Genomic DNA, 15,538 nt, shown 5'->3' with positions numbered 1-15,538 from the left:
GACTACAACTCCCAGCGTGCCTTGCCCGCCCGCCTCTTCCCCGCGCCACACCCCTCCCCGCCGGCGCGTCCAGCCCGCGTTTTTCCCTCCTTCTGATTGGCCGCAGTCGGACCCCAGCTGCGTGCCGATTGGCCGGCCGCCACGTGCGGCTGGTGTTGCTTGGCGCGGCGGCAGAGGCGCGGCGGCGGGCGGGGCGGGGCTGGGCGGCGCGGAGGGGTTGATTGACTGGGCGAGCGGGCGGCAGAGCCATCCCAGAGGCTCCCGGCGCGGCCCCTCACGGCCGTCCCCGGCCGGCCTGTCCCTCCCGACCTCAGCAGGAGCAGCGGGGGCGGGCACTCTCACGGCTAGGCTGTGCTTGCGGTCGGTAGCGAGGCAGAGGGCGTTAATGCAGTGGTAGAGCGGGAAGGGCTTTCCAGGCGGGCGCCTCAGGCTGTGTCAGGCCGGCGGGGCAGCTGCAGCAGGGCCGGCTGGGTCTGCATCTGGATCTGGCGATCTCCTGCAAGTGTAGGTCTGGTATCGTTGCCCAGACCAATGTCACAGTTTACTGGGGAAAAAAAAAAATCAGTGTTGTAAAGAAGCTTGTCATTTAGCAGCATCGGTGGGAGCGGAGGAGTCTCGGTGCTTTGTGAAGCCAAGCCCTGGATATTCCATGGAAATGAAACATCCAATCATTGTAGGGAAGGGTGCAGGAGATGGGAGGCTGGCTTCAGTTAATTGTTAGTGGTGAATTAGGTTTTAGTAAGTACTTGATGGGCAGGTATCTCTCAGGCAAAGAGAACATTTCAAACTCTATGATTTTCTACAGAAAGACAAGCTCTTGTCAGCCAGATTTTTTCTTTTTGTCTGTCCACCGTGCAAGCCGTAAGATTTCTTTTTGGTGACTTACATACTTACTCAGTATACATCAATGTTGCATTGCAGCTTTCCACAGACACAGCTGGAGACTGTAGGAAGACACATGCCCCAGTGAGTCTCAGTCACACACCTGCAAGAGGTAGAACACTGCATGGCAAAGCAGCACTTGCCACAGGCACACCACTGGGTTCCTCTGGCAAGACTCTTCAGCAGCTTGCGGGGAAGAGTTTTATCCCAGTCAGACAGCTGTGCCTCAAAGGTGCGCAACAGTCACTATTTCTCTCTGCATTGCTATCATCCATGAGTATATTCCAATTTAACCAGATTTAGGTTCAGTGTATGAGGATGATCACTGTGTCTTTATGGGTGCCAGTATGTGTGTAATTTCACTATATGCACCTTTCCTGGATTTTTTTAAAGCTGCCAGCTCAGTGTGAGTTGTCCAGTTTGTAGTTTCTGGGTCATGGGTTTATCATGTGCCTTGTCTGTACTTTTCTTAGAGGCTTTTTGCAGCATTTTTAGAGCTTTGCATTTTCTTTTATGGTGTTTTGGAAACAAACCAAGGGATCCCATGATGAAGTTGATGTCACAGCATTTTGTTCTGAAATCAGAACAGTGAGTTTAGGGACAGAAGAAGTTAGTGGGAAAGGAGCAATTCATTCAGCTTTATGAGGTGCATTTTGCATTGAAGACACTGGAAAAATAAGTACAGGAAAAAAAACAGGCACCAGTACTGTTTCTTGGTCTCTACTAAAGGAAGAAACTATTTAATCAAAATTGTTTATAAAGATGAAATTTACTCAAAAATCTACTGACGAAACTGAAATTACCATGCTCGAGGCAGAGGAATAGACATCAGGAGTCTTTTCTCAACTCTGCCACTGATTAATTTAGTTACATTGTTTACCTTCAGTTTTCCAGTTTGTAAAATAAAGAGGATAATGATTGTTTAGGACAGGAACTGTCCCCTGAATATGCTAAATACCACAATATGTGGCTTGTGCCTGCTAAGTGCCTTAGCTCTCATGCAGGTTGAGGTAAGAGTTCAGTTTGCCATGTTCTGAGCAAGATACAAGTTAACCTGAAGTCAGCATGATCTCAGAAAACTAAACAACCACTTCCTTTGCCTGGTCTAGGGGGACTATGTTCACATGCTAGTTCTTGAAATTGCTTTTTCCCAGTATCATGTGCCTCTTGTGTGACTCTTGGGGGCCAAGGAAGGTTAATATCTTTAAAAGCCTAAATACAGAAGGTTACTTATAATCCTAGTGCTTAGTGCCTGGCTAAAATATCCAGTGTGAAAGCTCTGCAAGGTAGACATGGTCTACCTTGGACAGACAGGTCTGTTTTGGAGATGTGTATATTTACATACACTGGCCATGCATTTTCAGTTGTGCTTGGTATAGATGATGGAATGATGTGCAGCACTGAAGTTAATCCTGTTAATCCAGACTTTTGCTAGGAGAAGCCACTGCTGCATCCCAGGTTTCAGCAGTGTAGAACATGGCAAAGGCTTCCCCTAGCAAAATTCTCATGGGAAATCATTAGTAAAATCTTATGCCTTAAGTTGGTAGGCATCCAACAAGACTTCACAGCATGGTATTTCTGGACATGCTCCAAGAAGAGAACGATCCAAACGACCATTTGCTGATGAAAAAAGATCAGAGTTAAGTAGCAAATGTCTCAGTGACTGGGTGTTATGTGTATGTATTGCATAATATATACCCAAATATTTATATTCTATATTGAAATTTACTCTCTTATTAATTGAGTCCCCTTTTCATATGTATAAGGGTAGCTAGTGAAACAACACAGTTGTTTTCACAGAGACATGGAAATTACTGAAGGTAAACATGAAGGAAAAATGAAGAAAGCAACAAAGGCATGTTAAAACATGAATCTAGTTAGAGCAGAGAGCAATCAGTTCTGTTTTCTTCTTATGTTTAGTATCAGGTTTTGCGTAAGGCTAAGACATCTATCCAGAAGCTGGAGCAAACCTTGTGTTCTTTGCTGAAGATGAAAGGTAACTGTATGCTTGAATGAAGAGCCTGGACTTGCTTTTTATGTATTTGTTGAATAGAGACAGAGGTGCACAGCTGAGCCATTACAGCATTGCAGCCAACTGCAGCTTTACTTGTAGCAATAAACAGGGGATAGTGAAAAGTCTGTCAACCCACTAAGCACTGCATCTCAGCAATCCCCCTCAGAGACTCAGTCTTTCCTAACTCCCTCCCCAGCCTGGGTGAAGGAAGGAAACAAGGAATTCCTGCTATCCCATGGCAGCAGGCCGTTCAGGCTGAGTATCTTTGGCAGCTGCTGCTGAGTACCCTTGGCAGCTGCTGCCGATTTGCCCCAGCAGGCATGGGGCTGCCATGAATCTCCAGGCTGCATCCTTAGGCTCCCACCAGGAGCCTGCAGCAGTGTGTGCTCCTCCTGGCAGCAGCAGTGTGGCACGGTGTGAGTCACAGCTGTCACCAGCACCCAGCCTTGAGAGCTTAGGCTGCAGAACAGCACACTGCGGTGGGAGGGAAAAGGATTTCCCAGGGTAGGACATGGAAGCCTCTGGTTGAGAATGTACTCCACTAGAAATGGTTAAGTGAGATGCTACAGTTTTGTTTTCTTTCAGCTTGGCAGGCCATGCTCACTCCCTGCTCTGTTTCAGCCTGTGACACCCCAGTCACACTGGCCAGCAGGGACCCTTTGCACTTGTGACAGCTCCTGCTGCAGGGCTTCATGCCCTCAACAACGTGCCTTCTGTGTCCTGCTGCTGGCCACTGCCCTTGCTGCCAGCAAGCAGGACTGGGGGCTGACAGGGTAGAGGCTTTGGACATATTTTTTTGTCCCTTCAAGTGTCCAAATTCCTGTCAGCTAGGGAAAAAAATGCTAGTCATGTGACTTGCACCTGCAATAATTTGCATCAATTAGAAGTCTCAGTGCTGAAAATTAACAACCTCATCTGAACCCACATCCTTGGATAACCCATAAAAGTGAGTCATAGGTAGAAAGAATAGTTTGATAGAGCAAAATTGAAGGGATGACAAGCAGTGAGGCTGGCCAAGGGGAGTTTGAGGCAAGCTTCCCCTTGTATTTTCTTGCATCTATGTAAAATTCATAGTGCCTGTGAAGTACAGGTTGGATGTAAGGGGATTTTTACATGTAATTTGTTCAGTATAAGGTAATCAAAAAATACTGTATTGACTAGTGTGTGCCTGGACTTTGATTTGCTGGTTGTTTTCACAATCAGTTCTATCAAATCAATGTTAGGAAGAAGGCATTGATTTTAAGTTCCTCAGTGTTTACAAACTCCCAGTAGTGCTAGTTACATTATAGGAGAGACAGATGTTTCTTCTTTCACATAATTTTTGCCTAATGAAAAGCTCTGGCTTGTGAAGAGCCAGTTGTTGACAGCATTCTGCTTGGTGGGGGCTGAGAGTGAGAGAGAAGCCAAAAGTGCCATTGATGTGACAGTAACCTTTCTGCTGACAACAGCAAGCTGCAGTCTGGAGGATGGGAGCCCATCCAGCTTGGAGGAAGTCAGGGAAGAATATGTCAGGAGGCAATTTGGCAGTCCCAGGTAAGGGCTTACACCAGTCAAGAAAATATGATAATACTTTGCATTTGCTTCCATCCCAGCATCTCTGAACCTTTTTGTCATTGCTACTGTATTTCCAAGCAGAGGTTTTTCATCATGAGGAAAGAACAGAGATTTCACCTGGACCTCTGTAATCCCATTGAGTGCACAAACATTCTAAGCATGTTGTTGGATTCATTTCCAGTCAGTGCCAGTATTTCCTTTCCCTTTTACGTAGCTGATCTCTGGCAAGGATTTCTCATTGCTTGCAAAGCAAAAGAAGGAGGAGAAAGCTGGCTTGGGAAGAATGGCCCTGGGCTCTGGAGTGACCATGACAAAGGCCTTATTAATCCAGTTAAGAAGTTGTTTATGTGGCTTTTTTTCCCCTTGTGTTGTTTCCAGCACTACATCAACCTCAGAAGATGTGAGTGAAAGTGACTCTGCCATCTGGTATTTGCTTCAAGAATGTGAAAAACAAACGCTGGAAGAATACGGGAAGCCAGAATTGATCCAGGTTTCAGACACTTCATCCCCAGATCTAGTGGAATTTGAACGGTAGGTACACCCCATGCTGCCTTCAGGTTTTTAACTTGTTTGCATTAACACTGTGCATCCAGGCACTGCTGTTCATGCAGCCCTGCTGGAGCCTGCATCTGCCTTGCAGAAGCCTTGTGCCAGCAACTTTGGCCCTACTGGTGATGAAGCTGATCACTTGCTAAGTCCCTGCAACTTGCACATGAATGGGCTCTTGGTGTTGTAGCAGTCCCCAGCTTTTCAGGCCTTGGTAAATCCCTGAGGAGTTTTCACCCCTTAAAAAAAGAAGACAATTTCTTTCAAGTGTGTCAGTCCCTGTGTGGCCATGCTTGACCACTGTCCACATGGCTTGCAGAGTAAGATGGAAGACACATGCTAACAGCAGTGGTTGAACAGGGAAGCTCAGGTGGAACAGGAGGTTATTAATCCAGGATGGTTTATGCAGGTATGTGTCCCCATGTATCTCTGCTTTTGGTACCCTATCAAGTTGTATCCCTGCAACGGAGCTAGATTTTAGGAGTGTAAGAATTGCTGCTCCAGATGAAATTGTCAAGAGTCTAGCTGTATGTGTTCCAGGGAGCTGCAGGAACCAGAGGCTGGCGCACACTTTTTCCCCCAGTGGTGCTCATCCTTCCTCTGATGGCATTGTTTTGAGGAGCTTGAACACTGTTGCCCCTTCCAGAAACAGACCCTTGGCTCCTGGCAGCTTGAAGTACTTTTTTAGTGGGATCAGAGTAGAGTAAGGCTGGATTCAACCAAGGAAGCTCTTGTAGCCTCTGGGCTGCAGAACAGTGGCTGTCTGGAAGGTACCAGAGGGCATTCTGCAACAGTGCAAAAATGTCTGCAACACTGGGGAGGAGGGAAACCTAAACACTTGCATGTGTGTTACACTTAAGAGTAGTGTGTGTGAGTCTGTAAACCTTTTAAACTCCTAAATGCCTCATGCAGGACCTAAATGTCAAAGACCACTGTTCTCATGTCAGTTGTCCATATATTTTAGTTAGAATAATGGTAAAATTACTGGGTTTTTTCCCAAGTTACTGATATTTTATAACTGAGTACATTATACTCCATGTTCTTCCCCTTGCTGTCAGACAACACTAGGAGATACTTAGAGGCTGTATCCTACTTTTCCAACAAGACAAACGATTATTTGATTGTAAAGACATGAGCAACAGATGCATGTGTAATCTATCCTGTACCATCAAGCAGTCCATTTCACCCTAACTGTTCCAGAGCTAAGAATATGCAGTGCAGGAGAATCCAGAGCTGCAGCTGGCATCCTCTTCCATGGCATCACTGCCATAACCAAAAGCTTCTGCAGTTCCTTCTTGTGTTTTGCTTTGAACTGCTATGTATTTCTAAAAACCCCTTGGATCAGCGGGTTTTTCCTCAAAAAGAGACTGCAGCTGGGCCAGCAGATGGCATCAGCTTCCCACTCCTGCTCCTCCTTTTGCTCCTGTGAGAACTGGAGGTGGCTGTTGTAAGGTATCTTTTATAAGACCTTGAAATGCGCTGAATCAAGATTTTCAGGATGAGAAAAATCTATTTCATCAAAGACTGCAAGACAGAGCCATAAACACCTGACTTTCCTGTTCTTTACTGACAAGGCAAACCAGGGCCTGTGCTGTGTAGGTTCTGGCTCTTATCCTAAGGTCCTAGGACAGATTGCATTTGGTTTATAGCTAATTCTTGTCAAAAAATGATCTTTTACACCAGGCATAAAATGACAAGGTCTCTTCAGCAAAGAAAGCAACAGCTTTTTGGTGATCATTTAATCACATTATTTGGGAAGCATCAGAAATGCTTTGAGCTTCAACTGACTGGGGTTTTTTTCCCATGTCCAGCAGCAGGAGCTACATTGGTAGGACTTCACAGTACTCTGTCCAGTGCAAAATATGGTTGTCTCCTTCCAGTTGGGAAGGAAATAGCTGAGTCGTGGTTCAAGTTTAATTTCTTTAGCAGAGCAGTCTGATGGTGATTCATGTTGTTCTTCTTGAGAAATTCCAGGTCCTTTCTTTGGAGCTGGACATCCAGAAACCAGTGAGTGCAATACCTTACATGAGAATTCTTATTCCCCTTCAGTATTTTGTCTCCAGCAGTAGTGGGAAGTACTCCAGTGTGGACACTGGGGTTTAAACAGGTTTATGCTTGCCTACAAAATTATCTTTTCAATACTGGTTTGCTGAAACAAATATTTACAAATTAAAAAAGATAATAATGAACTCTTTTGAGTTACTTTCTCATGCAATACTGCTCAGTTAAGCAGGAAATGTGCTCATTAGGGGCATCTTCCAAGGAATCATTTTAAGCCCAAACATAGTAACAATGACTGCTGTTTATAGAACTCTTGGTTTGTAATCCTTTGATCTTGTTATTTTCATCCAAGACTCTCTAGGCATTTAATTAATGTAAAATAACCTTCAGAGCTACTTTCTGAAGTAGACATCATTATCCTTGGGTCACTGTGCCACACAGTGCTAACAGAAGAAGCAGGCTTGTTCTGAGATTTAGTCACTGGGTTTAAATTATGACCCCTCTGTTGCACCGCCAGTTTCACTACAGACTGCATAGAAGTCATTCTTAGGGATGTGTTTCCTTAGTTGTAAAATGGAGGAAATTGAGCTCCCATGTTTAAGTCAGAGCATCCACACCTGGGGTAGTCTCTTTCTGTCTGCATGTGTAGTACCTAATGTATCAGGATATTACTTCAGCCAGGGCTTTAAAGAGTAGTGCAATGCCAGTAAATGTATAAAAAGTGACTCACAGGGCAAGAGGCTCAGGACACAAGGCAAGTAACTGAAAATTTATTGAATTCCAGACTGAAATTTGCCCGTGCAACAAGTACAATCTGCAGTGCCTGGAGCTTCTGTTGTGAGGCAGTCCTGCTGAGGCTGTAGCTGGAGCCTGCTTTTTGCAGGTGAAATCTTCAAACAGTCATTCAGTAATTGTATGAAGTCTTAAAGGTGGAGTCAGAGAAGTAGTTACAGATGAGAGCTACTCGCCAGTGTCCTGCTGATTTTCAGTAGATGGCTGCCTTATAGCCTGCTCTTAAGAGATGCTCCCTTTCCTTTCCTTCCAGATACCTGTATTTTTATAAGCACACAGTGGAGCTGCTGATAGAGCATGGAATTGTTTGCACTGGAGAGGTGCCTCTTCCTGAGGTCTCTACAGCTATTTCCCATCTCTGGCAAGAGCTTTCTGAAGAGAGCAGGGACAGCATCTTGCAGTACTGTAGCCAGAGAGATTTCCTCATGGATCCCAAGGCTGCTTGCCAAGAGCCTGCTTGCACTGAAGGTAGTGTGAGGGACAGCGGAGTTAACAGTGAGGAAGCCAGTGGTTCCTCAGTCTCCACACCAGAGGAAGTAAGTGCTCAGCAACATTCCCAGTCTGCCTCTGAAACTCCAAGCCTTCAGATGCTAATTGGCTCTGCCACTTTTAACTGGAAACACACAGTAGCTGTAACTAAGCTTTCTCAAGACTATTTGAATGCATAGGTGGAGACAATAAGCGGTCTTTGAGTAAATGTCTGCACCAAATTTTCTCTTGATAAGAAACCTAGCAAGCTACAGTAGTGCAGTGTTAGTTATCCTGCTAGTCTCCACTGACATGAGGAGTTTCTGTGCTAAGTAACATTTAAATTTGCTCATACCTTGCTCCAAGGACAGGGAGCAAGAACTATACAACTACTGTGCTCTGCAAACCCTCCAAAGAGCACAGATGATCTAAATCCAGAAGGAATACCTAGTTTGCCAAAGCCTGCTGTGTTTTGGGCTGGGTGGGGTTTTTTCATCAAAGCACTTGGTAGCAAAGAGAAAGTATTTTTTGGCCAATTCCAGTGGTACAGGGCCAATGACTGCCTGTACCATGCACCTCTGCAGAGCCAAGAAGTCAGTTACTGAGTAGACCAGGGCCCTTATTAATAAGAGATTGATTACATAAGAGCCAACTCTGTAAATGCTTCCTGGAGCACTGATTGCTGAAGTAAGTAGCTGCTCAAAGAGGTATGTGTCATTTTATTAGCTGCAAGGGAGGGACAGATGTTTACCTTTAGCATGTAAGTAAATTGCACTGACCAGTTCTTTTTGAGTCACAGGATACAAGTCATATTGCTCGTCGCCTTAGGAAATGTCATGGGAAAGTTCCATGCACTTTCTGGCACAGAAAGTGTGTGAACTGCATTATGGCAGAGTGAACTAATACTGTTCTCCAGGTAAAACTTTTAGGTGGCTGGATATGCTGACATCTGAAGTGATTTCTCTGCTAGGTACTGTTTGAAGATGCGTTTGATGTTGCTGCTGGTTTCCTTGACAGAAGCAAGACTCAGGGAATGTCTAGCCAGAGGTAAATTACAAATTCTCCCCTTTTGGTAGACACAGTAAGTTAATAGCCCACTGTCAGTACTCCATGGCAAGTAATCTGTGGAGTAACACAATAGGTCTCTTTTTAAAGGAATGGTTAGAAAAGCAGCCTCCAGCAACTGTGCTCACAGTAATACTTCCTTTTAAGGTGAAAAAGTGAAACAACTAATGTTCATTTACAGCAGAATCAGTGAGAATCGCTTATTAAGAGCAGCATATCACTTTAGGATAACTGAGGTCCTTCTGATTTTCTTTGCCACTCTGCACAGCTTTCTGTCTTTTCAATTTACAATACTCGTAATGTTTTTCTTTTCTCTCTGTCACTTACCAGGCTTGTGAGGACCAAGAGGCATTCCCCAGATAAATCAGCTAATCACAAACTATACTCTCATTTAATGAGGCAAAAATGATAATTTTTCAACATTTTCTCCCTTGTCTTTTTCAAGTATCCTAATTCAGTCAGAAGGAGGCATTCAGGTTGAAGTGTGGTTGACCTGAACAGTAACACTAAAGAAACACAGGACCTATTAAATAATAACATCTCTTTCCTCTTCAGTTCAGATGAGTTACCTAGAAAAGAACATGTCAGACACAAAGCTGGCACTGCCTTTGATTTTTCCCAGTAGACCAAAGAAGGAAAAGGGTAGTTTTCCTCAAGAGGAAAATCACATTATGATTCATCTTTAATGTATTCTTACTACTTAGTCTTTGTTAGGATTGTTCCTCTTTGCAAATAGTGTTTTTAATCTGTGGGTTTTTAATCCTATTTTCTACTTTTCAGCATTTAGAGTGATCTTTAATGTGAATCTCTTCCTTTCACTGCCATTCCAGGTTGCACTTCCAGAAGAGAAGGAATTAAATAAGATTGTTTTGGCTGTTGATCAGAATATACTTGAATGGATGAAAAAGCTTAACAAATATTTATCTATTAAATAACATTTATTAGGTCACAATTCCCATTTGCTTTTAAAATAAGATTAAGTGTTCCTTAATACTGCAAAATATTACCCTAGTCTTTACAGTCTGTTTTACGTCCCAAATCAGTTTAGTATTTCAATAGTCAACATTTATTGTTTTCTCTTCCTTGCCTGTTGTTCTGCACCTTGTAATTCTGGACCGAGGTGTGATGGCAAAACTTTGTAAAATCCCAGGAAGCATACAGAGGTGAGGTCCAGAATGAGTAGCTTAGCTTTAATACTCTCACAGTTGCCTGAGAACAAAGCAGTTATGCCAGTTACAGCTAGTATCATTTCATGACCACAGCTTACTGCATTCACTCAAAAACTTTACAGAAGTCAAAGCTGTTCCTCTGAACAACCCTACAAAATACACTCCCAAATAACCACTGTTGCTCTCTGTTTAATTGGATATATACTTTTCTCCAAAACAGTGTTACTATAGCTGTCATGTATCAGTGGATCTCTGTGTTCTGACACCAGTTTCTTGTATTTCTGTTCTCTGTTTTTACACATTTTCCTTACACTTTGCAAACAGTATCTCATGAACACATCTCTCGCTACTCCTCCCTGTCTTGCTTGGCTACTGTCTTTAATATCAGAAGCATCTTGAAAACAATTTGATTGATTTTTTTTTTCTTTTTTTTTAATTTATAAGTAAAATGTGGAGGAGAGGAAGTAAGGAGAAGAGGTCAGGAAATTAAATACAGTATCTGATTCCATTTTCAGTTCAGCATTTGCAAGCTGCTCTTCTGAAAATCCAGAGGATCACCCTAGACTCTATCTGCAGGTCACTGACTTCCTAAAACACCTCTTCTTCGCTAATACACAGTTTTGCCAGGTAAGCCTTGCCAAAGGATTCCTTAAAGAAGGAGCAATGGATTTCACAGCAATGGATTTCAGGAGCAATATCAGAAAGGGATTTTGTATTCAATGCTTCTGATCATATTGTCCAGAATGATTACAAATAAGAGCTTGGGGTTCATTATTTCCAATGTGTCATTCCAAAAGGCCATTAGGATTGCCTTTGTAAGAGGCAAAGTGTGAGTGAACACTGCTTTGAATATTATTCAAAACGGCAAATGACGTGAGGAATTTTAAATATATTTTATTATTATTCTTTGCATGAAAGTTCCTTGTGGAAAAGCTCGAGTGATCTTTGAGCAGGCAAAGCTCGCTTTGCAGCTCTCCATCAACCCCCAGCTGAACTTCATTCTGAGTTCAGCAGAACCACCTTCTGCTTGTCTGGGTGTCAGGTTCCCTGCCCTGAGCCCTCCACTGGCAGGCTCTAGAAGCAGGATATTTGTGTTCTTGATGAAAAGTTCCTGAGCTTCCTCTTAATCTCAGCCTACTGTTGCAGGTTTGCTGAACCAGAAGTCTTTGTATTGTTCTTCCTCCCCTTCTTGTCTCCCTGCCAAGGAGGCAGCTCAGAGCTTGCACATGGGCAAAGAACCAAAAGAGAGATACCCCTCAGCCAGAGCTTGTTTTGGTTCAGTCAGTGGTACCTCCACAGTAGCCACTGGTTTGCTAGTTTCTATTGCCTAGCTCCCACCTGGTCTCTGGTACTTGAACAGATACTCCTTTGAAGGAAAATAGAAGGTTTGTGATGAGGGGTAGCTGTGACAGAAAACAAAGCATAAACTAGTGTTGCACCACGATCTGAATCTACCCCACAGAGACTGCTGCATGCCTTTTGGTTCCCCCATCCTGGAGACAGTTGCACTAGAGGAGGTGCAGAGAATGGCAGCGAGCACAGAAAAGGCACTACATAGAAACTGTTAAGAGTAGGACTTTTTTACAAAAAAAGACTGAGGGGTACTGTAAGACCATTTTATTCCTACATGGTGTGGATTTGGTACACAAAATGATTGCTCATTGTGTCTAACACCAGAAGAACTAGGAAGCACTAAATAAAATGAACAAACAACATCTTAAAAACATTTGCATGTACAAATTACCATATTTAAAGTCCAGGGTCATCAGTCCATAGGCAATTACTAAATCTGAAGGTCCAGATTCAATTTCCAGTGCAGGAGAGCCTCACAGCACAGTTTGCTATAATGTAGGAGCATGTATTGTAAAATAGAGCTCAGTGTGTGCCAAATTCTTGCACTTTTTGTCTAAACTTCTCCTGCTGACTGTTGTCAGAGACCAGGCATTGATCTACACAGCCCTTTGGTCTGTGAATAGCTATATTCTGTGTAAGAGCAGAGCTCCTCTTGTGTGTATGTAAATAACCATGAATTGAGGGCCTAGAAAAGAAAGAAAAAAAAGCTTTAGGTAAAATACGGCATTTCCTGGTTTTAAATTTCTTTTGTGAGTATCATGCCTGGCATGGTCTCATTTTGTCCTTCTGCTAGGGGCTGCATTGTTACATGTGAGCCCAAGTCCATCTCACAGCTCCCAGATGAGGTGGTATGAGAAGAGGTAGTGTCTCTTTCAAGGTTTAAAGAGGCACATTTAAAATAAGACTTGGGAAATGAGAGTGAGGAGAAGACAAGCAGCAAAAGACCCCAAAGTACTGCAAATTGGTAGTTGACTGTACTCTGTGGATCCAAAAGAAAATAAAAGGCTGCACACACTTCTTTTACACAGGAACTTTTAGTTCTCTGTGATAAGACAATGAAAAGGGAATTTGAGCAGAAGTCACCCAGGCTAGATAATTTGAAGGTCACAGTCTGTTTTGATTTAGAGTGCAGTACAGCACATCTAGACAGCGCTGCCAAGAGGCAAAAAAACAAAAAGAAAAAAGAAAATATGACTGACAAGATATTTTTTGTTTTGAGAGCAGAAATTCGGATCCATCTCAAAGCAAACAGATTGAGGCAGTTATGAAAGTGGTTGCAGAGCAGGGATAGAAGATGTTCCAGCTAGCTTGAAACACAGCAACTCAGGCAGCAGCAGAGAGATCAGTATAGGCTACTCACCTAGCCCCAGAAATTGGGCTACTCAGAGCATCAGAGACTCCTGGACTTGACAGGGAAAGGAACCCGTCCTGCTCACCTTGTGGGTATGACTGAACCTCTGCAGACCATTCCCCTTCCCTTGATGTGGTACCTGTGCTGGTGCTATGCCTGCACAGGAGTTTGGGCAGTGCTGGGATAAATTACCTCAAGGATAAAGCAGTGTCCCAGCACACTGTGCACACACCTTGTAGAAGATACAGAGGTGGGTAGCAAGGACAGTAAGTACCAAGGTAAGGCATGTGATGTGCACCTGGCCACTGGAATAAAAAGCTTCAGAAAGACTCACACGAGAGGAGGGGGGAAATAATTTAGACAGGGAAAGGGAAAGCTCTTTAAAGGGCAGTGACCCCAAAATGAGAACAGGAGCATGTTTTTATAGTACATGATAGAGAAATATTTCTGAGCATGGGATTAGTTAAGCAATCTTGTAATTTTTCAAGAGCTGTTGTCTTAAGGTCACATCATAAGAGAAGCTTAGCAGCAAAGGCAGTAAAGAATTAATTTAGATAGAGATCCAAAGGTTTTACCTAAATGAAACTTAGTGGTTTTTTTTTTTTCTAATAGTACTGAGCACCTTTGTGTCTTCAAAGGCACACTTTCTGTTAAAATTATGGATTTTACATGAGTCACTTGACAAGCAAGTGGGATTTAGGGCTCCTTAAGCTATACATTTTTAAACAGCACCTATTTTTAAAAGCAGTATTTCACTGAAGAGTCTTGCATCAATGCAGAAGGTGGACTAGATGGACTGCAGGCATGAACACTTTCATCTTCCAGACTTTGATTTCTCAAGAGCCACTTATTCTCTGTAAACCAGTGAAAGAGAAGACCATTTCCTTCTGTTGCTAGAAGTGGAGCAAAGCCTGAAGTTGGTAGAAGTTAAGGCCTCAAGGAAGCTCTCTCACCTTCAGAGCCTGACATACTTGCTACCACAGTCAGTAACAGCTGTCTAGATGATGTAAATAGACACAGGGTGGAGCCCTGTGATTTTAGAAGGAAATTGGCAGAAAAATTGAGCCATTCTTCATCAGGCACCTCAGGCACTTGGCAAGTGCTGGTTGCTGATTCAGAGAGGTGGGGAGAGCTCATGGTGCATTTGCTGGCACATCAGCTCTTGACCAACTCACTGTATATTTGAAACTCAGTGAACTCCTGTGGTTTTTAATCTTGCTTGACTTTGGGGGGGCTTTCAGGAAGAAGATCTTCACTACGATCATGAGACCGTGATGCTGCGGTGCACTGAGACCTTTGATGATGAAGATTTCTAAATGGTATCTCTGCTAACATTTTGGCCAAGCACTGCCAGGTACACCAGGCACGTGAAGAGGCTTCACCTCTTTCAGTGAACTACCTCTCTAAGCAGAGCGTGGAGACACTGAGTTGAAGTGGTTTGTTACCATTGACTTCTCCTCCCCTCATTAGTACTTCTTAATATATCAGTTGAGTAATTTATACTTTTTAAATGTTTTAAAGGTCTTAGCTATTTATTAATAAATGCTTTTAGCCACTGCTATTTATTGTTTAGCCTCACTTCACAAAGAAACTGAGGCATGTACAGTTAAGTGACCTTGCCTAGTATAAGCTGTGGAAGAGCAGCAGGGAGGCCAGATCAGTGGCAGTCTGCACACTCCCAGAGGATGCAGGTCTCAAACTGCAACGTGCAAAAATCATCTCCTGGCAGTGATTACTTTTCTGGTGCAATTTTTCATCATGGGCTGACAAGGAAAGAGGGATTTCCTCACAGAGAGTGGGATGAGGCTCTTCTGTATCTTTATGAGAAGAGCAGCAGTGGACACCCATTCCCCAGTCAGCCAGAAAAGTGGAGGCCCAGTAATACACTTTGGATTATTTACTTTTGCAAAGAATCTAAACTGAGTGATCAGCCCCTTTGCTCTTCTTCCACATCTAATTCTTGGATGAGTAGTGCTGCTACGATAGTGTCTTGGAATTAAAATATTAAAAGAAATTGAATAAAGTCCTTCACATCTCTGAGTTATTATTAAAGGCTCTCCACAGACTTGAACAAACTGTGTTCTGATAGTGGTTATGCTGAGGTCATGCTACAAGAAAGGCTGGAAGTTTCATTTTAAAACCTGAACTAAAGGTGGCATGCCTAGGTATCAATCTTCAGCAACCAGCTTTTAGACTGAATCCAAGAGGCCTGGGCTGTGGCCCAGCATTGCCTTGGTGCATAAAAGCATGACTCATTCAGGAAAAAACACGTGGAGCTGAGTACTGAAATACAAGGGAAGAATAAAGACTACAGAGACCTCTCTGTCCCTGAGGTTGAGGCTG

At 43.4% G+C, this 15,538-nt stretch overlaps 1 protein-coding gene across 7 annotated transcripts; it reads left to right on the top strand.

The window, feature by feature from the left end:
• The first annotated feature begins 25 nt into the window (after window positions 1–25).
• STRA8 (stimulated by retinoic acid 8) lies at window positions 26–15,177 on the top strand. Of its 7 annotated transcripts, none has more exons than XM_085047431.1 (9): window positions 26–508; window positions 922–1,114; window positions 2,803–2,878; window positions 4,345–4,429; window positions 4,829–4,981; window positions 8,043–8,325; window positions 9,228–9,304; window positions 11,007–11,118; window positions 13,069–15,177. In XM_085047431.1, exons 2-9 carry the CDS (start codon window positions 1,007–1,009, stop codon window positions 13,099–13,101), a joined length of 927 nt encoding a protein of 308 aa, XP_084903557.1. In that variant the 5' UTR covers window positions 26–508; window positions 922–1,006; the 3' UTR covers window positions 13,102–15,177. The 7 variants fall into 7 exon arrangements, with proteins under 7 accessions (XP_084903557.1, XP_084903549.1, XP_084903540.1 ...); XM_085047423.1 differs by having other exon boundaries at window positions 43–360; window positions 14,437–15,177; XM_085047414.1 differs by having other exon boundaries at window positions 43–504; window positions 14,437–15,177.
• Window positions 15,178–15,538: the final 361 nt, after the last annotated feature.

Source organism: Lichenostomus cassidix, chromosome 1Aa, assembly GCF_008360975.1.
Source record: "Lichenostomus cassidix isolate B80296 chromosome 1Aa, HeHo_3.0, whole genome shotgun sequence".
Taxonomy (NCBI): domain Eukaryota; kingdom Metazoa; phylum Chordata; class Aves; order Passeriformes; family Meliphagidae; genus Lichenostomus; species Lichenostomus cassidix.
This window is presented reverse-complemented; position numbering and strand designations above follow the sequence as displayed.